Source organism: Physeter macrocephalus, chromosome 11, assembly GCF_002837175.3.
Source record: "Physeter macrocephalus isolate SW-GA chromosome 11, ASM283717v5, whole genome shotgun sequence".
NCBI lineage: Eukaryota > Metazoa > Chordata > Mammalia > Artiodactyla > Physeteridae > Physeter > Physeter macrocephalus.
In genome coordinates this window covers 148,120,288-148,144,014 of record NC_041224.1, presented here as the reverse complement: position 1 = coordinate 148,144,014, position 23,727 = coordinate 148,120,288, and the positions used below count along the sequence as shown (strand labels likewise).

Sequence of the window (23,727 nt, the reverse complement as noted above, 5' to 3'; positions counted from 1 at the left end):
AACTCCTAACCTATACCTTCAAATGCCAACAGGACATGCCTACCTTAGGGCCCCTCTGACATCTCAAACATATGTCCAAACTTACCAGCTCCTCCACAAAATCCACGTTCCTGACTTTCTTTTTTTGTTACTTGTTGAACATGTTCTCAGTCAGCCAAGACTAAAGACTTTGAATCATCTCTTATTCGTCTAACTTCCTTTCCAACACTTGTAATCAGTCATAAAATTCTTTCCATTTTTTATGTCCAGAGGCACACTCAGATGTCATGACCTTCCTATCACCATTACCCCTCTAACATTATGGTTAAGGCTGTCATCACCCCTCACCTGCACAATAATGATCACTTCTTAATTGGTGTCTCTCTTCAGTTTTTCCCCAATCCAGTCTAACCTATTCAATGCTGCCAGAGCATTTTTTTTTTTCCAAAATATGATCCTAATACTTCCCTGATCAAGAATCTCTAGTGGTTTAATTGTCTCTAGAATAAATCTAGACTCCTTACCCTGGTATTCAAGAAGTTCATAGTTTGGGCCTCAAACATGTACTTTTTTGGTCTTACAAATATATGAATTTTCTGTTTCTATGGCTCAGTGTTTGGGAATATGGACTCTGAAGCCAGATTGTTAAGTTTGAATACTGGCTCCTCCTTTTATTAGCTGTGTCACTCTGGACAAGTTTCTTAACCTCTCTGTGTCTCGGTTTCCTCATCTATAATAGGAATAATAACACTTACAGGGTTGTTGTGAAAATTAAACATATGAAAAGTGCTTAGAAAAGTCCCTGGTAAGCTCTGTATAATCTTCCATGGAACAAATATTTACTTTTGCCTATCCATATGCACATATGCCAGGAACTCTAAGGATTTGGGGATAATATCAGTAAACAAAACAAACAAAAATCATTGCCCTTGTGGATCTTAAATTCTATAATAAAAATAACAATTATTATTAATTGTACATTCTGTTTCTGGAATACCCTTCTTCCTGCATTATCACCTTTAAAATTCTACCTTGACTTCAAGACCCACTAAAATTTCTTACCCCTTGAAATCTTACCATGTAGAAGGTTCTCATTTGAACTCCTCCAACTCTTTAAATCTGAATTACAGCATTTATCGCATTTTACACATTCTACCATGTTATTATCAAATATAAAACATATCAAATATTATGCTTACTTGCACGTTTTTTTAATCTTCCTTGATGGACTGTAATGTTAGCAATTATCCCTATTCATTCTTGTAATTAGTATAGCATGATGTACCTTGTACTCCAGCACACAGTATATGCTTAATAAATATTTCTTGGGTGAATGTAGGTAAAGAACTCTTTGCATGAGCTTTCATTTGACCTCTATTAATTAACCTTATCTTCTTTAATTGAAAATATAAACTAAATTTAAAATATAGAACATTTTATTTTCAACTTTGGAAATATCAAGTATAAGTATCAAATATTTATTGTTTACAAATTGGCTTTTTTCATTACCATCATTTGGCACCTGTCTACTAGTAGGCTAATTTTTGTTGTTTGCTTTACTAAGTATACTCTATAGCATATTTAATGTCCCCCATTACCACTGTTTGGAAAGTGCCCCTAAGTTTTTATTAAAGAAGCCATTGTGGATAGCATATATGTCAACTGTATTTTCTATAGTCAGTACAGATTTTTCCCATTTTTCACTTCCAAACATGATAAAAAAAATGTCCAGGTACTCATCTGTAATTTTATGGTTCATTACTTATTTTCCCCCTCCATTCCAAGGAACTATAGATGTTTGAAATTTGTTTTTATGACATATGAACTAAAAATGTAGTTTTTTCCTAAATTATCAACTATCTTTCCTCTAAATTTGCTTGCTATTCTCCAGCTATGACTGGAAAGACCAGACCAACTACAGGTTCTCTCCTACTTTCTCATCTGTATTTGCACAATGCTACAGTAAAATGTAGATTACTCTATATTTTTAAAAATCTCCTTTATACCACTTAACCTTGCTAAGCCATCTTAACTATTACTTTTATCCAGGCAGAACCCCATCAGAATGGCATAACAATCTTTTCTTTTTTTTATTAACAAGGCCAACACACACTGGATTTTAAATAATGACTGAGGATTTTTTTTATTCATTAAGTTTCAGTATCATTACAGAAAATGTTATGGTACAGAGTTGTTTAACATTGTTTTTTCTTTGCTCTTGATTTCCACATGAATGCTGGTAACACTAATATCTGTACAAGATCAGTCTTTGATTTTATTTTTTGTTCTGTACAATTTTAAATGTATTGGTTAAAAAGGCTGTCAGCACTTAAGGAAGCATTTTTTCCCCTCAGTTTGTTTGTTCAAATAAAAGGTATCCAGTTACTGCCCAAGAGTACTGTGCCATGAGGCTACTGGGATGCTAGGCCCCCCCACCCCCGAACGCTCTGCGGGGATGGTTCTCCTTGAGGCAGGGCAGGGCCACCACCCAGTCACTCTTTGTTTGGCACTGTGCACATAAACACGATAAAGAACAAGCAAAAGCTCTCTGTAAAGCGGTTATGAAGCATACTAAGAAGGGAAATCCAAGTGTTGCCTAAGCTAGTATAAATAAGCAGACAGCCTTGATTTAAGAGCATAAGTAGCTGTATTTTAAAGATGAGAAAAACACAAGTTCTGCAGGCACCTACTGCTGTCTACTAAAAGCTATCGCTATCAGACCTAGCATTGAACACACAAAGCAATTTGCAAGAAAGGAAAAATTTGCTTTGATATAATCAGCATAGAGTTGTCTGTTAAGATTTATTTTTAGGTGTTTTTTTCTTTAAAAGGTATTTAAATTCTTTGAAATATAGTTCAAGATGTTGACCATACAGATCAACTTTTATCCAAATCAGAAAAACTAGCTGTGCCGTTGCATAATACAGGATACAGTCAATGGTATGTAGACATGCATCAAAGCTTTCTCCTGCTGGTGACCATCATAGCCGTCCGATGACCATGACGTCCACCACCTCACCCTTGTGGAGCTCCACGTACTGCTCTGTCTTTGGAGGAAGCATCAATAATCCGTTGGCGCTGCGCATGCTCATCAGACGGCTGCTCATCTGATTACCTAGGAGGAAATACTCTCATTACAGCAGCATCAGCGTCTCGGTGTATGCATGCGCAGCCCTTGCAGTTCTTTTCAAAATAAAAACTGATGAACAGAAACACAGGTCTTCAAGAGGAAGAGAGATGAAGAGACTTCCCAGTACATTTTTCAGGTGACCTTGCTACTGTATCCTACTACCTTCTCACTGAACTTTAAAAATAAACATTACAAATTATTGCTTAAAAGAACAAAACCAAAATTTTACAGCATTGTGGAAAATGCCATAGAATTTCTCAATTCAGGCTAAAATGTGACGTGTGTCTGAAAAGAGAGGCTTTTAAACCCTATTAAAATAATAATGATAATAACAGCAGTGGCTACCATTTCTTTAGTATTTACTAAGTACCGGACAAGGTGGTAGACCTTTTACTCAACTACCTTATTTAATTCTCAACGACTCAAAAGAGGTTAGATAACTTGCCTAGGGTCCTACTAATTAGTTGGTGGCCAATTTGAATGCAAGTCTGATGGCAAAGCCCATCAGAGACCTACTCACTGTGCTAGTTGATGTTTGCACTTGATAGGACCTTTGTTTAATTTTTTCTGGAATCCCATCAAAAGTCAGGTAAAATATGACTAGAGAAGTTGGGGATAAAAGTTTAAAGTCTACAGCAGGTAACTTCAGAACTCTGAATTATCAACGTTGATTTCTCAGTCCTTAAATCTTACCAATATCTAGTGTATAGTAAAGGCTACAGAGAATCACACTCTAATTGGGCTTTAATCTCACATTGATGGGTGGCATAGCCACAGTCCCCTCCTTTTCCTACAATCAAAGTTATGCTCAGAACTTACTGGTTGAACAGATAAAAATCTTCTGTAATTTTAGATTTGTATTTCAAATGTTTATCTAGAAAATATGGCTCCATGGAATAACAAAATCTTTATTTTTTTTTTACTCTTGTCCTGTTATGCTACACTGTTTTAGGCATAAGTTAACATCTAATCTTTCAAAAGGGAAAATGTACAATAATTACAAAATTAGGTATACTCAAGGAAGGAGGTTATACATAAATTTGTGTTTTAACAGGATGGGTGTATAGAGATACCTGCAGGTGTGAATGACTAACCTGTACTCTGTGCCCAAGGTAGTGGTTCTTGGTGATGCCAAGTCAGTATACACCGATGGTATTCTGGGCGAGGATCCAGTTTTACATCACATGATAACTACAGAAAAACGAGGAAAAGAAAACAAACTTGATCACCTGATCATCTCTTAAAACTACAGGGTGGTGGCAGTTGTGCAAAGAGTTCAATGGACATGGAAATATCTTGGCATTCTGCTGTCTCCACCACTGCCACCTTATGTTCTTAATACAGGAAGTCCAGAGGTTGCGTTGCTCTGGTGAAAAGAGAAAAGAAGGCTAAGAAGTTGGTATCTGCAGTAGGAAAAAGGGCAGATGAAAAATATAAAGTCTATTTTTGAATTCTAATTTTACCTCTGACCTATGAATTAAGAAATCAAAGCAGATGTTTTAACATTGAAAATAAAGGAGGTAGACCTACACAAACATACAAGCTCAACATCCATTTATCTGTGTCATCCAACTGTCCATCCATCCATCCATCCATCCATCCAACCATCCATCCAGTAAAGATTTACTGAGGTGCTAATTCAGCTACTCATTCATACACTTATCTTTAATATGAAAGGGATACTTTCTTTTTTAAAATTTTTATTGGAATATAGTTGATTGACAATGTTGTATTGGTTTTAGGTATACAGTAAAGTGAATCAGGTATACATATACATATATCCACTCTTTTTTAGATTCTTTTCCCATATAGGCCATTACAGAGTACTGAGTAGAGTTTCCTGTGCTATAGAGTAGGTCCTTATTAGTTATCTATTTTACAATAGTGTGTATAAGTCAATCCCAATCTTCCAATTTATCCTTCCCCACCTCCCCCCTTACCCCCAGGTAACCCTAAGTTTGTTTTCTACATCTGTAACTCTATTTCTGTTTTGTAGATAAGTTCATTTGCACCCTTTTTTAAGATTCCACATATAAGTGATATCCTATGATATTTGTCTTTGTCTGACTTACTTCACTCAGTATGATGATCTCTAGGTCCATCCCTGTTGCTGCAAATGGCATGATTTCATTCTTTTTTATGGCTGAGTAATATTCCATTGTATATATGTACCAAATCTTCTTATCCATTCCTCTGTTGATGGACATTTATGTTGCTTCCATGTCCTGGCTATTGTAAATAGTGCTGAAATGAACATTGTGGTGCATGTATCTTTTCAAATTATGGTTTTCTCTGGATATATGCCCAGGAGTGGGATTGCTGGATCATATGGTAGCTCTGTTTTCAGTTTTTTAGGGAATCTCCATACGGTTCTCCATAGTGGCTGTGCCAGTTTACATTCCCACCAACAGTGTAGGAGGGTTCCCTTTTCTCCACACCCTCTCCAGCAGTTATTGTTGGTAGATTTTTTGATGATGGCCATTCTGACTATCTCATTGTAGTTTTGATTTGCGCTTCTCTAATAATGAGTGATATTGAACATCTTTTCATGTGTCCCCTGGCCATCTATATGTCTTCATTGGAGAAATGTCTATTTAGCTCCTCTGCCTATTTTTTGATTGAGTTGTTTGTTTTTTTGATATTGAGCTGCATGAGGTATTTGTATATTTTAGAGATTAATCAAAAGGGATAGTTACTTTCTTTTCCCTTGATTATTCCCCCTAGTGTCCCAATACTGATAAACAATCTCATTATAGCAAATAAAAGTAGTCTCATAAAAGTTATACCACTTTGGTTTGGTCACATCACTGGCACTAAAAGAATTCCTCTGAATGAGTCTTTGCTATGGAATGGCATCTTTCATATCTTTGTAACATAGCCAATTTCTGTTCACACACATTATACAGAATGACCAATCAACATTCAACCTGGAGCCACTGTTTTTTTTTTAATCTATGTCATTAAATTCATCCTGAAATCTGATCAAGGTGATAATGTGTTGGTAGCAGGTGCCTAAAAGGTATGACTTGAACAAGCTTATACAGTACATAATTATAATCTATAGCCCATCAAAGATTAGTTCAATGTTAGTGAAAACAAGACTCATTCCAATGCATGAGAATTAACATTTCCCATTAGCATAATAATCGTTTAAGTTACTCTATCTTAAAATGGTCTAGAAATCCTTTATTCAACTAAAACAGATATTGCTTAGATTAAATGATCCAGTTAAAACTTGACCTGGAAATTTTGATTGAAGTGAGTTTATCTCTAATCCATTCTGGTTACTTTGTTTTAAAATATTCCAATAATCTAATTAGAATGTTAAAACATTCTAATTATGCTTTTTATCTGGAATCCAAAATAAAATTCAATTCTAGGGTGTTTCTCCTTGATTAAATCACACTCTACTCTTTCACATGATATTACTTATGTTTATACCCTATTTCATATCTACTGGGAGGTAACTTGCCATTGTTCCTAAATTATTCTGTGCTTACCTGAGGACAAAAATCTCTGTCTTTCAACCTGAGAGTGTGTGTGTGTGTGTGTGTGTGTGTGTGTGTGTGTGTGTGTGTGTGTGTTCTCCAGTACTAAACCACAAGAGCTATTCATGTGGCTGTGTCATTTGCTAAGTGTTTAAGGTTTTTCCCCAGCAATGACACTGACTGGCTCATGGAAGTACAGTGGAGCAAATACTGTACTGGGAAGATACTGGCACCTAGGTTCTACTCCCAGTAGAACTGTACTGCTAACCGATGTGCTGTACTGGCAACTTATTTTGCTTTCCCATACCTGTTTGTTCATCTACAAAATGGGGTTGTTTGTTTTAAAGGAAGATATTTGTTAATTTAAGAAACAAGAATCAATTGCATCAAATTAAAGTGAATGAAATTTTTTCACAGCCTCACAAACAGCTGTTCCTTTTGTAGCAAGAGATGAAGCTAATTAGATTTTTATGGTATTTTACTGAAATGCAGAATACTTTATTCACCAATATATTTAGTTACACTGACATTATAGTTCTGGTATATTACATCAGTTAGCTTAAGAAAGCACCTATTTACTATGAGCTTCAGTGCTTATAAGAATGATGTACCATGAGTAAACATACACATATATCAATATTTTGGTGGAAAAACATTACAAATGGTGGATGTTTCACTTCTGCCGATTTCTTCTACTCTTTCAAAATTGGGCAGTGAGCTGTGGACTAGGAGTCCTCTGTTTCCTTTGAATATTTTGCTGGCACACAGTAGTCACTCAAGACATAAAATTGTATTATTTGGTATAGTATTATATGGTATGCTCTACATGTAAATGTCTAAGAGAGAGAATGAGAAAACAAAAAAAAAGCAAGGTCAATGAAATGAGATGATAAGCCACAGACTGGGAGAAAATAATTGTAAAAAACACACCTGATAAAGGTCTGTTATCCAAAATACACAAACAATTCTTAAAACTCAATAAGAAGAAGATGAACAACCCAATTAAAAACTGGGCAAAAGAATTGAGCACCTTACCAAAGAAGATATACACATGAGAAGTAAGCATATGAAAAAATGTTCAACATCATAAGTCATTAGGGAATTGCAAATTAAAACAACGAGATATCACTAGATACTTACTAGAAAGGCCAAAAATCCAAAACACTGGCCACACCAAATCCTACTGAGAATGTGGAAGAACAGGGACTCTTATTCACTACGGTGGGAATGTAAAATGGTATAGCTACTTTGGAAGACATTTTGGCAGTTTCTTACAAAACTAAATATATTCTTATCATACAATCCAGCAATCACAGTCCTTGGTATTTACCCAAGTGAATTGAAAGTTTATGTTCATACAAAAACCTGCACACAAATGTTTATAGCAGATTTATTCATAATTGCCAAAACTTGGAAGCAACCAAGATACCCTTCAGTAGGTGAATGGATAAACGGTGGTATATCCAGAGAATGGAATATCATTCCTTGCTAAAAAGAAATGAGCTATCTAGCCGTGAAAAGACACGGAGGAAACAAACGCACATTAATAAATGAAAGAAGACAATCTGAAAAGGTAACATACTGTATGATTCCAACAATATGACATTCTGGAAAAGGCAAAACTATGGAGACAGTAAAAAGATCAAGGGTGAGCAGGGAGGGAGGAACGAATAGGCAGAGCACAGAGAGTTTTTAGGGTTGTGAAACTGTATGCTACTACAATGGTAGATACATGTAACTGTACATTTGTCAAGACCCCTAGAATACACAACACCGAAAGTAAACCCTAATGTAAACTATGGACTTTGGGTGATAATGATGTGTCACTGTAGGTTCATTGATTGTAACAAATGTGCCACTGTGGTGCAGGACGTCAACAGCTGGGAAGGCTGTGTGTGTAAGGATGCGGTGGGGAGGAGGAGTAATACAGGAACTCTGTGTAGTTTTCGCTTAATTTTGCTATGAACCTAAATGTGCTCTAAACAACAAAATTTCTTGGACTTCCCTGGTGGCGCAGTGGTTGAGGGTCCGCCTGCCGATACAGGGGACGTGGGTTCGTGCCCCGGTCCGCGAAGATCCGGCGTGCCGCGGAGCGGCTGGGCCCGTGAGCCATGGCCGCTGCGCGTCCGGAGCCTGTGCTCTGCAACGGGAGAGGCCACAACAGTGAGAGGCCCGCGTACCGCAAAAAAAAAAAAATGAAAAAAAAAAATTTGTTACTTAAAAAAAGGGGAGAATATTTTTTTCCTTCCTCGTTGTCCTGTCCATCTTCTTTTTTTTTTTTTGCGGTACATGGGCCTCTCACTGTTGTGGCCTCTCCCGTTGCGGAGCACAGGCTCCAGACGCGCAGGCTCAGCGGCCATGGCTCACGGGCCCAGCCGCTCCGCGACATGTGGGATCTTCCCGGACCGGGGCACGAACCCGCGTTCCCTGCATCGGCAGGCAGACCCTCAACCACTGCGCCACCAGGGAAGCCCTGTCCTGTCCATCTTTTAGAGAAGTTACCTCAAAGAATTATCTAATACAGTAAATAATTAATTGCAAACACAGTGTAATAGGGCACAAAGAGGTAAACAGTCAACCCTTCTTAGGGACACTGAGAAAGGCTTCACAGAAGGCATGATGCCTGAGTGTTATGACTAAGGAATTTTCCAAGCTGAGAAAAGAGATGGGGGTGGTTAGGAGAGAACCTCCTAGGAAGGAGATCTCACGTCCGTTCTGGAGGCAGTAAAAAGCTTGGTATGGTCAGGGTGCAGGATGGGAAGCAGATGAAGCTGGAAGGGAAAACAGGCCTTGGGATAGAGGGCCTCCTGTGCTCACTTGAGCAGTTTGGATTTAACCCTGCGGTCATGGGAAGCATTGAAGAATTTTAATTGGAGATGCTGACATGATTGGAGTTAGAAAAGGGATTTAAAAGGAAGCAGGATTAGAAGAGAAACCATTAAACATTGGAGCCATCATTCAAACCAGCTTATCTGGCTACAAAACACAGGGGATGTGGATGGTGGAGGGCGCTTTAGGAGAATGGTGAAGATTTGGAAGACTGCAGTAAGGAACAGAAAAAGCTGATCCACAGGATATAAAAGGATCATCAAGGGGAATTTTGGCCCCTGCTGAGGTTTGTAAATTGGAAGTGATAACTTGAACAGCTGTACTCTCTTCTCTAGTTGTACTCAGTGCCCTGGGAATAAAAGCGAAGGACAAAAAAGGGAAGATTGATCTAAGTTTGTGGATTCTTAGAGTGAGTACAGTGCATGGAAGAAGAGGCAAAAAAAATTTGAGGGTGTTAGAAAAACACTGAAGTGATACACCACAGGATTTAGGTTGGATGAGGAAAGGGGCAAAGCCAGAAGGGACTTATGGAGAGGGAAAAGGGCAGGGGTTATAGGAGTGTTTAAATTCTTTTATATCTACTGGTAGGTAACTTGCCATTGTTCCTAAACTGTATACCAGAGTTGGTGATTGAGATGGAGCACTTCATGGTATTGAAAAGGATGTGCGTATTGAGTTGCTGAAGCAGAAATAAAGTTATTTAGAATTATGGAAATAAAGCAACTGATGATAAGAGGTGAGGGAGAGAAGACTTTTAGACGATCGCCAAAGACCTGAAAGTCTTGGGAAGGTTTGATGGTTGTAATGAGGGGAAGGTGAAAGCTCCAGGAGACTCGGGGAAGAGGCTGGACTAAGCTGCACAGATTGGAGAAGAGGGTTTGTGAGAAAACAGATGACCAAAGGGGATTCTATTAGAGTGGAGGTCCCAGGTGACATGCTCCAGGCCCTGGTTGGTACTGAGGGCCCAGACTCTGCTCAAGTCTGGTCAAATCTTCCAAAGAGTGGTTAAAGGAGCTTTACACTAACTTTTAAAAGTACTAGAGAAGTTATGAGGCACTGATTTCATTAGTCCAACAGAGAGGCACTCGAGCTCATCTGCCTTATAAATCATCTAAAATGTATCAAGTAACTTTAAACATTCTTACACCTGTTGGTGCAGATCAGTTTTAAGTTAACTTTTCCAAAGTTTCTATAACCTAGTTATATTTTTCATCTCCAAATAATAATAAAACTGGTTTATATTTCTTATAAATCATAGACAGTTCTATCATTTTCAATATCTGTTTTTTAATCAATCCATAGGCCATTATATTCTCATATAACAGGCATCCAATTATACCTTTTGATGTTCAATGACTGATCTTTTTTAAAGCTGAATAATGCTCCATTGTACACATACATTTCATTTTCCCTGTCCATTCATCTGTTGTTGGAAATTTGGGTTGTTTCCTTATCTTTGTACAGTGAATTATGCTATAATGAACACTGGGGTGCAAATATCTTGTTTGAGATCCTGATTTCAATTCTTTTGGACATATAACCAGAAGTGAGATTGCTGGATCATATGGTAGTTCTACTTTTTAATTTCTGAGTAACCTCTGTACTGTTTTCCATGAGGCAACAGGGATAAGCCTAGAGGACACGATGCTAAGTGAAATAAGTCAGTTACAAAAATACTGCATAGTCACTCACAGAGGCAGAGAATAGCATGGTGGTTGCCAGGGGCTGAGGGGAGGAGGGAAGGGAAATTGTTGCTCAATGGATATAAAGTTTATGTTATGCAAGGTGAATAGGTTTTAAAGAATCTGCTGTACAACATATCACCTATAGTTACCAATGTGGTACCATGCACTTTAAAATACTTTAAGAGGATAGTTCTCACATTAAATGTTCTTAGCATGAAATAAACAAATCAAAGAACACAAAGAAATGTTTGGAGGTGATGGATATGTTTAGTACCTTGATTGTGATGACGGTATCACAGGTGTTTGCATATGTCCAAATTCATCAAAATGTCTACATTAAATATGTGCAATTTGTGTATATCAATTATACCTTAGTAAAGCTTAAAACAAAGAAAAGTACTGATTTAGTATTATAGTTAAATTGCCAGGAAAATTGTTCATTAGTTATTACATAGAAACTGTGTTACATAATTAGTTGACTACTAGTAGTAAAGCAAACTGAAGTTAGTGTTGGTGGAGAAGGGGACTCTAATTTCTGAGTGACTTTTACTGCAGGTATAATTCCTCAGCCTTAGTGGTCCTTTTTCCAAACAATATGGTCTCCCTTTTCTTCTGCTTCACTAGAGTCTCTTTCTTGTCCTTTAATTGTCTTTTTCTGAACTGTTTAAAATTTATCAGCTGGGTCACAGAAAAAGTGATCAGCTAAATTGCTGTTCTCTCTAAGTTTACATAGGGGAAAGGGAATTCTTGTCCCTCCTTCCATATAGGTTTAGTATTAGTTTAGTATTCTACTGACCATTTTGTCATTACATATCCACTCCTAAATGGACTTCTAGCTGGAGAAAATTATTCACTTTAGGAATCATGGAATAATGTGGGAAGGGAATAAAAGGGATTCCTTTCCCTCTGTTTTCTATCATGAAGAGGGGACTATAACCACATTTTCCCTCAAAACTAATATAAAATTCTAGATGTTTGTTTTGGACAGTTAAAAAATCATATCCTAATTTGTTATTAGGCTTCAATTTTGGTTTCCGGTCATTAGAAAACATTACCCTGGCTTTGATGATGGTTGGCCGAGGATCCAAGATGCCTTGCATCTTTCTCAGTGCAGGCACAACAAAGAGATTGCAGGTGACCACGGCTGACACAGGATTCCCTGAAAGTCAACCAAGCAGTTATTTATAGTACACACATAAAAATTTGCCAAATAATTATGACTGTCTATACCTTCAGGTATCATAGAGAGTGAAATGACTAACCACTAGCATTCCTCTTCTGAATCACCTTGAATCCAAAAGGATGCCAGAATAGAGCTGTAGTCAACCAAATACCACAGAGGGTGTAAATATTTGGATCTAGCAGTGAAACTCAGAGACTTCTGATGCACAGAAGCTGTTTGACACCATTTATATCTGCTTTCCTGAGAGCCGTACATTGAAAGCCTTTAGTAATGAGTTTGCACTTGCTATTTTTAAAATGTTCTAAAATTACCATAGTAGTACATGCTCAGTGCAAAAATAAATTAGCAAGTAGGATAAGAATAAAGAAATTTATCCATAATACCCTCTAACCAAAAATTTCTTTAAACTAATAAGTAAAACTAAATGATTTAAGATGTGGAGGACTTGAAGGCGAATACTCTTAGGAACTGAATTATGTTCCCCTCAAATTCATATGTTGAAGTCTTAACCCCCAATGTGACTGTACTTGGAGAAAGGACCTCTAAAGAAGTAACCAAAATTAAATGAGATTGTAAGGGTGAGGCCCTAATCCAATAGGACTGGTGTCCTTATAAAAAGAGGAAGAAACACGAGGAGTGTGTATACACAGAAGAAAGGCCATGTGAAGACACTGGGAGAAGGTGGCCGTCTGCAAGCAAGGGAGAAAGATCGTAACAGAAACCAACCTTGCTGGCACCTGATCTTAGACTTTCAGTCTTCAGAACTGTGAGAAAATAAATTTCTGTTGTTTAAGCCACCCAGTCTGTGATTCCGTTATGGCAGCCTGAGCAGATTAATACAAATACCAAGTTTTTTTGCAGTTATAAGAAAAATTTGAGGAATTCAACTGTACCTCTCCAGGAAGAAATCTGGGTGTGTCATGCACTTCAAAGAGGTAAGGTGGGCTATGAAAAAATGACTGAGCTGAGAATAACAGCTTTAGCTTCTTGTGTGGTATTGTTAACTAACCAAGCCATGCGACCCAGGCAAGAGTTCCAAACCTTTCTGGGTCTAACGTTACTCATCCACAAAATGAAAGGTTTGGATTATATGATTCTTAATATTCCTTTTGGTTCTAAAATTCAATTTTTACTAATACTTTTATACAGTGGTATGTGAGTATGCATATATATATATACACATATAGAGAGGGGGTGGGGTGGGGTGGGGTGGGGTAGGGAATGCTTATTATATTTTAGGTTACCTTGGCCTGGCTTTGTGCTGCTAATTTCATCATCAAAATAAAAGTAATGGTCAGTTTAGCCTATTACTAGCTAAAACCATACCTTTAATTTTCTTCTACCCACAAAAGCAGTTAAGAATAGATTTTTTTTAAGTTGTTAAAAAAAGTTGTGATGAGTGACATTGATTATTTTAATAGAAAAAGTGAGTTGTCCCGCAGAACACCAGACTCTTAATGAGAATCAATTGCTTTCCTCTTGCCTCAAAATACAAACAGATGGAAATTTTTCTGGAAAAGCAAAAAAAGGAAAAAAAAAAAGAAAAAGAAATAAGAAAGCTATTGTTCAACAATGATTACAGTATTCTTGTAATGCTACTGTTTTATAAAATTACTCTATAAAAAATGAATTGCTCTGTATAAGAAAAGGGACTGGAAAAATCAACACCAAGAAAATTGCAAATAGTGGTTATTTCAGGGGGAGGGAGATTATGGATAACATTTCTTAATGCTTATCTGTATTTTCTAATGTTTTTACAGTAAACACATTACTATAGTAATTTTAAAAAGTTAAAAAAAGAACAGGTAGATAACATATGTGTTAGAACTTATCAAGATTAGTAATGGCTTTAATTGCAAGGACCTTAAGAAACCAAAAATCCAATTCTGAGTTTTCAAATCCTTATAAAAAGAACCACTTTGCTGGTTCTACAGTCTGAACATGTGAATTGTTGCTGCCCTCTTTTGGTACTTTCAGGCTGAGCAGTGAAAATCTCAAAATAAAGTAGCAATTTGAAAATAGGCTATTTAATAATAACTTCTTTGGCAGATCAACAACACTTAGTAATGGCAAAATAGGTTCCCACTATAACATACTTTGTAGGTCAAGTCATATCTTCTGTAGACAACAAAAACAGTCTCTTCTAGTCAAAATGAAGCTAGGAAGATGATCTCATTTCTCTATATAATGGTTTTCAGAGTATCTAGGGATGTATTAAAGGCCCTAAGGAGTTTTGTACACAGAAACAGTTTGAGGACTAAAACTTTATTTACATGACCTTGCTCTTAAAATTTCCTATATGAGAGAAACATACTCTCTTTTATGCTTACAGATAGGGGCTTTAAACATGTTTTTAAAGTTCTAAAATTTTCTGCCTGCCTTCTTTTCTTTCTATCTCTATTTTGAGCTTTATTTAATATAAAAAAGCAGGTAAATATCCCAAAGCCACCAGGCTTGTACATCTGAAAGGAATAAGTAGGTTATTTTCGAAAGGAATCTATGCCAAAAAATAGAGAATGGGACACTGCTACAGATCAGAGGATAATTTTTAAAATTGAAAAAAATAAGTAGATAACACAAAACTTCTAAACTGCTTTAGAATTTATCAAGATTAGTAATGGCTTTAAAACCTGGCTTTAAATGAACAGCCAAAGTCCAAAAATTGTAAACTGAACCACTTTGCTTTTTCTATAATCTGAACATGTGAGTTTCTGCTCACGTGGGAGAGGGTGGGGATAATGATGTGGTCAGACTGATGATGCCTGGGATTTGGCTGAGAAGCATCAGTATTTGCAGCCGCTCCTTCCGTGTTGCTGCTCTCCCCAACCAGTCCAAATCTGGTGAGAACCAAAGGCAGCTTTTTATTTTTTTGTTCTAGTATTTCCATGGGCGATTCAAGGCCCTTTGGCCCCTTGAGCATAATACTCTACTTGTGAGAGGTAATTATACTGCTAACTTTGACCAATTTCCTGTAAGGAAAAGCAGGTGCCCTAGAAAGATGTAGTGACAGTTAACTCCTGATTATCATCTTAGGGTCTGAAATGTGCTTTGAAAGATACTAACTTGACTTTCACACCAACCCTAATTAGCCCCATTTTATAGATGAAGAAGCAGCTTCAGAGAGGTTATGTGATTTGTCCAAGGTCATACAGTATGAAAAGCTGGGATTTGAACCCAGGTGTTTCAGATTCCAAATCATGCGCTCTGATCGGGGACTGGTCACCTGGGAAACAAAAAGATTTTGGTCATTTTTCCAGAAAAAGCAAAAGAAACTATTTCAATTATTCTTACCTGGCAGTGCAAAGATTATTTTTCTTACACCATCAATATCCAAAGTTGCAAATGTTGTTGGCAGGCTAGAGGAAAAGTAGAGGTTGTTTGTTAGTGACTGCTAAGCAATCTGAGGCATAAGTTAAATACTGCAGTTTTCTTGTTACATGGTTCTTCATACAGGTCACCTACTGTGTAAAAGTACTTTTCTGTTGACTCTCCTTTAAATCTTTAAAACCTGAAGTGTTTCGAGAGCATTTAAATTAATTCTTTTTCAGCATCTTCTGTTTTCAAGTAACCAAACTTCCTGGTTTTCTGTAGTTTACTTTTTTTTCCTTCTTGCCAGTGCCATAGAAGCATATGCCAAATCCTGGAGTTACCCCACCCCTCTAGTTAACAATGTCTATACGTTTTTTTTCTGCTGGAGATAACAATCCTTCTTCTTCTTCTTTTTTTTTTTTTTGTGGTACGCGGGCCCCTCACTGTCGTGGCCTCTCCCGCTGCGGAGCACAGGCTCCGGACGCACAGGCTCAGCAGCCATGGCCCACGGGCCCAGCCGCTCCGCGGCATGCGGGATCCTCCCGGACCGGGGCACGAACCCGTGTCCCCTGCATCGGCAGGCGGACTCCCAACCACTGCGCCACCAGGGAAGCCCTCCCCTAGTTTTTTTTTTTCTGTAGGTCCCCTTAATGCTAGACTGCCATCATCTTGACCCTTAAAGCTGGCCTTAGGTTTGAGAACCAGAGAGCAGTAGTAATAGTTATATTGTTGGAATGATAATAATAATAGTAATAATAGAAGTTACTATTTTAAAAGAAACATCTAAGCATTATATCCATTATTTCATTTAATTCTTACAATAATCCCATGAGGTGACAATTGTCATCCCATTTTACAGATGAGGAAAATGAGACTCAGAGAGATTAAGCAATTTGGCCAAAATCACTCAGATACTAAGATTTGAACCAAGGTTTTTCTAACTTTATGGCTCATAATTAGATAAGGCTCTCATAGGGTACACTGTTAAGTGTTATTACATGGACCTCATAACATCTATTTTTGGCTACTCTGAGGCCATTTTTGCTTACTTCCTGATTCTTTGCTGTGTTTTAGAAAACTGAGATTAGACTGTCATATCCATTTATAGATAGGTTATTTGGCAATGACTGTTACTGTGTGATGAAAATAATTTCCAAGATACATTTTCGACAACAGCTATGCTCACTGTAGATGACCCATAAAACTGTGATTGGTAGATCTGGTCGATAATATTCCAAATGCTTTTTGAGTATCTCCGTGTCTAAAAGGAAAGAGGTTAATTGCATTCTGAATGCACTGTATGTGGGAAGAGCAAAGCTAAATTGTTCTTGAGCTTTTTATATTTCTTCTTATTCTACTATTAAGTATATTTCTTCTTATTCTACTATTAAGTAGCAATTACCTTTAAATTCTTCTTATCTTCAGACAAGTATAAAATTCTGGCCAATTAAAGGAAGCCCATTTAAAGTTCTAAACCATTTTTTTTAATAGCAAACTAACACACATAATAAGATTGAGGAGGGAATGCATAACACCTTCCTTCTACTGTATTTAAAGCCAATTTAAATCATCTTTTGAACCTTGCAGACAGCTACTGTGATTTCTCTGAAGGTACTCATTTTAAAAAGATTCCATTACAATAAAACATTTTGTTATGTGCACTGCTATCATGAGTGTTTTATTGCTAGACTGTGAAGTTTTTGTTTAGGATCTGGAAAGCCATTTCCTTGAAACTCAACACCTATTGTTCATTTTTCCTCTTGAGATCAGAATGTAACAGCTTTTATACAGTAACCGAAGACACAGAATATTATGACTTTAAGGGAGGAGAATAAACAGTATGAACTGATGAACTCCTACAGCTGAAGTTAAGTGGTAAATAATAGACTAAAAATAAAATGAGTACCAAAATTATACATCATGGGTGCTGAGATTAATTTAAATAATAGATAGTTTAAATAATAGGTATTATACAAATATTTCTCCTCTAGAGGTGAGGGTAAGTAATGTCAGCTTCTTTCTCATGGCAAAGGAATAATCAATTCAATTTTTGAGATTAGTGAGAAGTACATTGACATGCTTTTGGGATGTCCTCTGTATTCTAATCAAATTAGTACTGCCCATGGGGACAGAGTAAAAAAAAAGCCTGTGTACTCATAGCATAATAATATTTGCTTAAGACAAGATATTCTTAATAAGAATGATTCCAATCCAACACCTTCAATAGTAAAAGGGCCTTGTCAGTGGCAGCATATCAGAGCAACTACAGAAATACAATGCCAAGAATTCTAAATTCTATTACATTGTGGAGAAGGCTTTAGGGACAATCTTAACTTCATACTTAAATATAAAGCCTGATCTCTGCCTTAGAACTGACACAAGGTATCCAATAAATCAGGGAGATTAGGAGGGCTGGCTTGACACTTAAAAAAGGTTTCTGGAATTTGCTGCTAGTTCCCATGGCTCACTTGTAACAACTGGTAAGTCCCACCTCTACTTTCTCTCAGGGTTCATATGAGCACCCATCAGAGTATGACCCTGAACTAAAGCATCATTACTGTTGTCCCTGACAGCATGGAGGTGTGCTGGAATGCTCACGCACACACTGAGGGCTTTCAACAGTGTTTTTATAATGTTTACATATCACAGGTTTATAGAGGAGCAGGGGTCTGAACAGGCAGGCTGTTGTTTAAAGACATGGCCACACATATTTTATCAACACCAGTGTTTGCATTCTTTGAGGATTTACAATGGATTACAGAACCTCCATTAGCCCTTCCTGAGGGAGCTATTAGGTTTCAGGAGATATGCAAGATCTAGGTATGTGGTTACTTTTCTTTCCTCTTGGGAGGTAGTAGGAAGCAGTATGAAACACTACTCATGAAGTATTCTTACAAAAAAAGATTGAATCTGAATCTAATCAAACCTTTAGATCTAACTTCCGATGTACAGAATATACTGGAGAGAGACAGGAACAAATTAAATGCCACCACAAGGAAGCAATCAGCCAAATCCATTCACTAGGACAAAACTAGTACAAAAGATTCAGTTGCTTCAATAAGTCAGTGGCATGCCAAAAAAGGGGGACGGTGGTTGGTAAATGTTCCTGTTTAATAGAAACTTAACCAAATACAGTGAGCAGACCTGACTTGAATCCTGATTCAAACAAAACATATGTAAGAAGGCATACTTTTCCTTGACATTTTGGAGAATTTTCAAATACGATCAGGGTATTAGATGATACTGAGGTATTCTTATTTATTCTGTTAGCTGAGATAATACCATTGTGATTATGTAAGATAATACTGCTGTTGTTATTAATATTTGAAATGTATACTAAAATGACATGTCTAGAACTTGCTTTAAAACAATCCAGCCCTCTGTCCCCCCAGAAAGGTGAAGAAGGGGATTGATAAAACAATTACAGAAAAATGTTGACAGTTACTGAAGTTGGGTGATGGGTATACGGGGGTTTCATTGTACTCCCTGCTTTTGTGTACGTTTGAGAATTTTCATACTGAAATGTTTTTTAAGTGAGTGAAAGAAGCAGAAAAAGAGAAGGAAGGAACTAGACATGGGAATTAAAGGGAGAAAAGGTTTGGAAAGTTGCTTTGCTTTGTTTAAACCAGACCCAGTGATTTATAAAGAAGATGAATTCCCATTTCAGATAGGATATACACTTGTTCAAAGAACTCTAATACTATAATATTTCTTTTATTAGAATAAATAATCCATAATAGAAATGTAAAAAGAAAGCATTTAAAAACTTTGTTAGTCAAAGCAAGCCAAACCAACCCCATATATTAGATAACAAGATTATTTTCATACCCTGGTTTCATAAAAACCCTGCCAAAATGGATCTGGGCATGAAGATCAATGTCCAGCACCTGCTTGAGATAGTCCTGCAAATAAGAAAAATAATCACTTTACTTTCGAACATTCTAATATCAGACTTTCAAACTTTAAATGAAAAAAATAAATTTATAAGATTGAAATGAAAAGAAACACCTTATTTTAGTGAAGTTGATTTAAGACAAATATTCCTTCATTCCTCATTCATTTATTCATTCAGTAAATATTTACTGAGCACCTGGTATCTGTTGAGTATCAATCTATGTACAGGGAGATACAACCTTGAGCAAAAGAAACAATGTTCCTTCCCTCATAAAAGCTACATTCTAATAGAAGTAGTTAGATAGTAAACCAAGTAACCACATTAACATATAAATCATTACTTGATAGGTTGTTGTCTCTCTTATAAGACAGAATTTTATGTCTGAGAAAGGATGTTAATAAATATGACTTAAGTAGCTGTGCCTGGGCAGGGAAGCCACATGGATGCATCACACACTATTCTGTCTAATAACTTAAAATGATGCACGTTGCTTGAGGAGACACTTGGACATTTGCCCACAGATGACCAAATCTAAATAAGTCAACTAAAAATGTAGGGAGGGAGCTCTAAAACAGAAAGTCAAGGGTGTTTAATTGCTCCAACTTTATATTCTGCTATTACCAACACAACCAACCTAAGGTTATGATCAACCCAGAGCCATCTGACAAAACATGATCTTTGGAAAGGAAAGGCAATACTGCCTTGTAGTTGGTTTTGTAAACATAAAGAAAAAAATTGCAGTTTAAAAAGTTTCTCTTAAGTAATACAACCTCTTGGTCTATTACTGAGTTTCCTGCTCACTAATCCAAGAGGCTAGTAACCTACTAAAATTTTAAATATTTCACAAGTTATGGGACACTTTATTTTTAAAATCTGTTTCCTTCTATCTCCACAGCCTCAGCCAACATCATCTCACCTGAATTACTGAAATAGGTCTCTCTGCCAACACTCCTGCCCTCCTCCAATTTATTCCCGCCACAGTAGTGAGAGAGGCCTCCTGGAAACAAATCTGATCAAATCAATATATAATACTTCAATAACTTCCTGGTTTCCAGAAACAAGTCTCAGCTTTTAAATATCATAGCTAAGATTCTTGTATTTTCTAGTCCCCTTTTGCCAATCATTGCTCTTATCAGGCAATCCTTTTCCCACCAGCCCCATTCCTCTTCCTTAATCTCTCTGTCTCTACATTCCAGCAGGACTATATTGCTGTCAGTTTTTACACTTTCTTGCCTCAAATCTTTGAAACTGTTCTTCCTTCCGTTTAGAATACTCTTTCTTTCCACCCTCCTCTCTCTCAATCTGTGAGATGATTCTCAATCTCAGTCATCTTCTCAGCCTCCCCTGAATTCCCAGGGCTGGATAGTAGATTGATTATTGATTTATGTTTATTTTTAGGTTATATTATTAGATGTAATAATTTAGAATTTACTTGATGAACTGATCCATGTACATATATGAATAGGAAATGTCCCTCCACCTAATATCTAGTAATCCTTTTTATCTTAATTTTCTCTGATATCAAGAGAGTCATACCAGCTATCTTTCCTTGTAACATTTTTCTCATCTTTTGCTTTCAATGAGCTGTGTCCTTATATTTAAGGTGGGTCTCTTATAAGCATCATGCAATTTGTTGTTTTTTAAAATCCAGAATGACAATTTTTAATTGGAGGACTCAGTCCATTTACATTTAATATAATTATTGCTATATTTGGGGTTTAAAACTATCGCCCTCCTATTCATTACCTATTTGTCACTTTTGTTTTTATTTCTTTTTCTTCTTTCATGTCTTCTTTCAATTCAGCAAAATTTTTTTGTTATTTAATTTTCTTTCTCTTCTATTTGTTAGTTACACATTCTCTTATTATTTTAGTGGTTATTTTAGAGATTACAACATGCATTCTTAACTTACTACAATCTATCATAATTTGGTATTTTTATCACTTCCCAATGTAAGAACTTTAAAACATGTTAACTCCATCCATTCCTCTTTCCTTTTTGTGCTATCATGTATCATATATTCTATATATATTATAAATATGTGTGTGTGTATATATATTATATATATACATTCTACATATACTATACAAACAATATATACTCTATATATTCAATATATAATATGTATATACATTTAAACCTCAAGACATTATTTCATATAAGCAACAATTCATTTACATTTACCCACATATTAACCCTTTCCTTTGCTCTTTAGTCCTTTCTACATTTTCATGCTTCCATAATCTTTCTGCCTGAAAAACTCCCTTTAGGATAGGTCTGTTCAGTTTTTATCTAGTTCAGTTCCACACTAGCTTTTATTTTCTTTCAGCATTTTACAAATGCCATTCCATTGTTCTCTCTCTCCTTTTTTTTTAGAAGTTCTGTTTTGAACACATTGATTTTGTTTTTATTTTTTTAATATTTTATTTTATTTTATTTTGGCCGCGTTGGGTCTTCATTGTGGCATGTGGGCTTCTCTCTAGTTGTGGTGCGCAGGTTTTCTCTCTCTAGTTGTGGTGAGCGGGCTCCAGGGCACATGGGGTATGTAGTTTGCAGCACGTGGGCTCTCTTGTTGAGGTGTGCAAGCTCAGTAGTTGTGGTGCATGGGCTTAGTTGCCCTGCGGCACGTGGGATCTCAGTTCCCTGACCAGTGATTGAACCTGTGTCCCCAATGGACCACCAGGAAAGTCCCTCCATTGTTTTCTGAGTTCCATAATTTCTGTTTAAATCATTTCTCTTAGTTCTGTTTTTGGTCCTTTGAAGGTAATGTGTCCTTCTGGTAAGATTTTTCTCTTTGTCCTTGGTTTTCAGTAGTTTTGCTATGACTACCTAGGTATGTTTTTTTTGTATTTATCCTGCTTGAGATTAGCAAAACTCCTTGAATATCTGGCTTTATGTCTTTTATTAGTTTTGGAAAACTCTCTGCCAGTATCTCTCTTTTTTTTTTTTTTTTTGTGCTACGTGGGCCTCTCACTGTTGTGGCCCCTCCCATTGCGGAGCACAGGCTCCGGACGCGCAGGCTCAGTGGCCATGGCTCATGGGCCTAGCCGCTCCGCGGCATGTGGGATCTTCCCTGACTGGGGCACGAACCCATATCCCCTGCATCGGCAGGCAGATTCTCAACCACTGCGCCACCAGGGAAGCCCAGTATCTCTTAAATATTGCTTTTGTTCACTTGCTCTTTTCCTTTTGGGACTCCAATTACACATATGTTACACCCTTCACCAAATGCCGTATGTCTTTTATGCTCTTTTCCATATTTTTTCCAAATTTTTGTTTGGTTTTTATAAATAGATTCTAATTTTCTAGTGAAATTCTTTACTTTGTCATTTCTTTTTCTTAAACACATTAATTACAGTTTTTAAACGTCCATATGAGACAATATAAATGTCAGGACCATTTTTAGGGTTGTACTATCTTGTTTTCCCTTCTAAATTTTCAGTTATTGGGGCTTCCCTGGTGGCGCAGTGGTTGAGAGTCCGCCTGCCGATGCAGGGGACGCGGGTTCGTGCCCCGGTCCGGGAAGATCCCACATGCCGCGGAGCGGCTGGGCCCGTGAGCCATGGCCGCTGGGCCTGCGCGTCCGGAGCCTGTGCTCCGCGACGCGAGAGGCCACGGCACGGGGAGGCCCGCATACCACAAAAAAATAAATAAATAAATAAATAAATAAAAATAAAAATAAATTTTCAGTTATTTTGTGCTATTTCTGGTATTTCTGGTAAAGTCCAAACATTATATACGAAAAAAATTCAGAGGTTTTGAATGATGATATATTCCTCCAGAAAGAATTTAATTTCTTCTGGCAGCTTAACTAAGATTACCTTGATATAATCAGAGACTGAGATAATTTGAGGCTCAATTGCAGTCTTTGTGAAGACTGTTTTTTTTCCAGTTTGTCCTTATTCTTAGATCACAGCACTTCAAGGGTTTAAACTGAAAGCCTGAGATATCTGCCAGGGTCCCTCCTCTACGGCAGGTCTTGATCTCTTAAGACTGTTGAAAACTCTGCTTATTTTCTTAGACTTTTAGGTATTCTGTTATGCTTAGATTCTTGGCCTCTTGACCATTACATCATCCCCTGTCCCTCCTGGCTTAGGAATTAGTAAATGCCTTTAGGAAATATATGGTGAAGAATTCCAGTTCAACTTCTCTGTGGTTCACTTTTCTCTGAGATCTGGGTGCCTTGAATCCCATCTGTCTTGGTTGTTCTCTTTGGACACCTTCTTTTT

The 23,727-nt window shown here is 37.0% G+C and overlaps 1 protein-coding gene across 13 annotated transcripts in view; it reads right to left on the bottom strand.

The window, feature by feature from the left end:
* Positions 1-2,096: 2,096 nt before the first annotated feature.
* The window catches only part of GPHN (gephyrin), a 651,195-nt gene continuing 629,564 nt past the window's right edge, over positions 2,097-23,727 (bottom strand). For 12 of the 13 annotated variants that reach the window (XM_055088534.1, XM_055088535.1, XM_055088537.1 and 9 more), the window contains 5 exons: positions 19,432-19,505; positions 15,586-15,650; positions 12,167-12,270; positions 4,204-4,300; positions 2,097-3,094 (listed from right to left, as the gene is read on the bottom strand). In XM_055088534.1, coding sequence (XP_054944509.1) covers positions 2,961-3,094; positions 4,204-4,300; positions 12,167-12,270; positions 15,586-15,650; positions 19,432-19,505 — 474 coding nt within the window. In that variant the 3' untranslated portion in view covers positions 2,097-2,960. Of the gene's footprint in view, positions 3,095-4,203; positions 4,301-12,166; positions 12,271-15,585; positions 15,651-19,431; positions 19,506-19,671; positions 20,508-23,727 lie in introns of those variants that run through there. The other variant, XM_055088540.1, reaches the window with a different exon arrangement.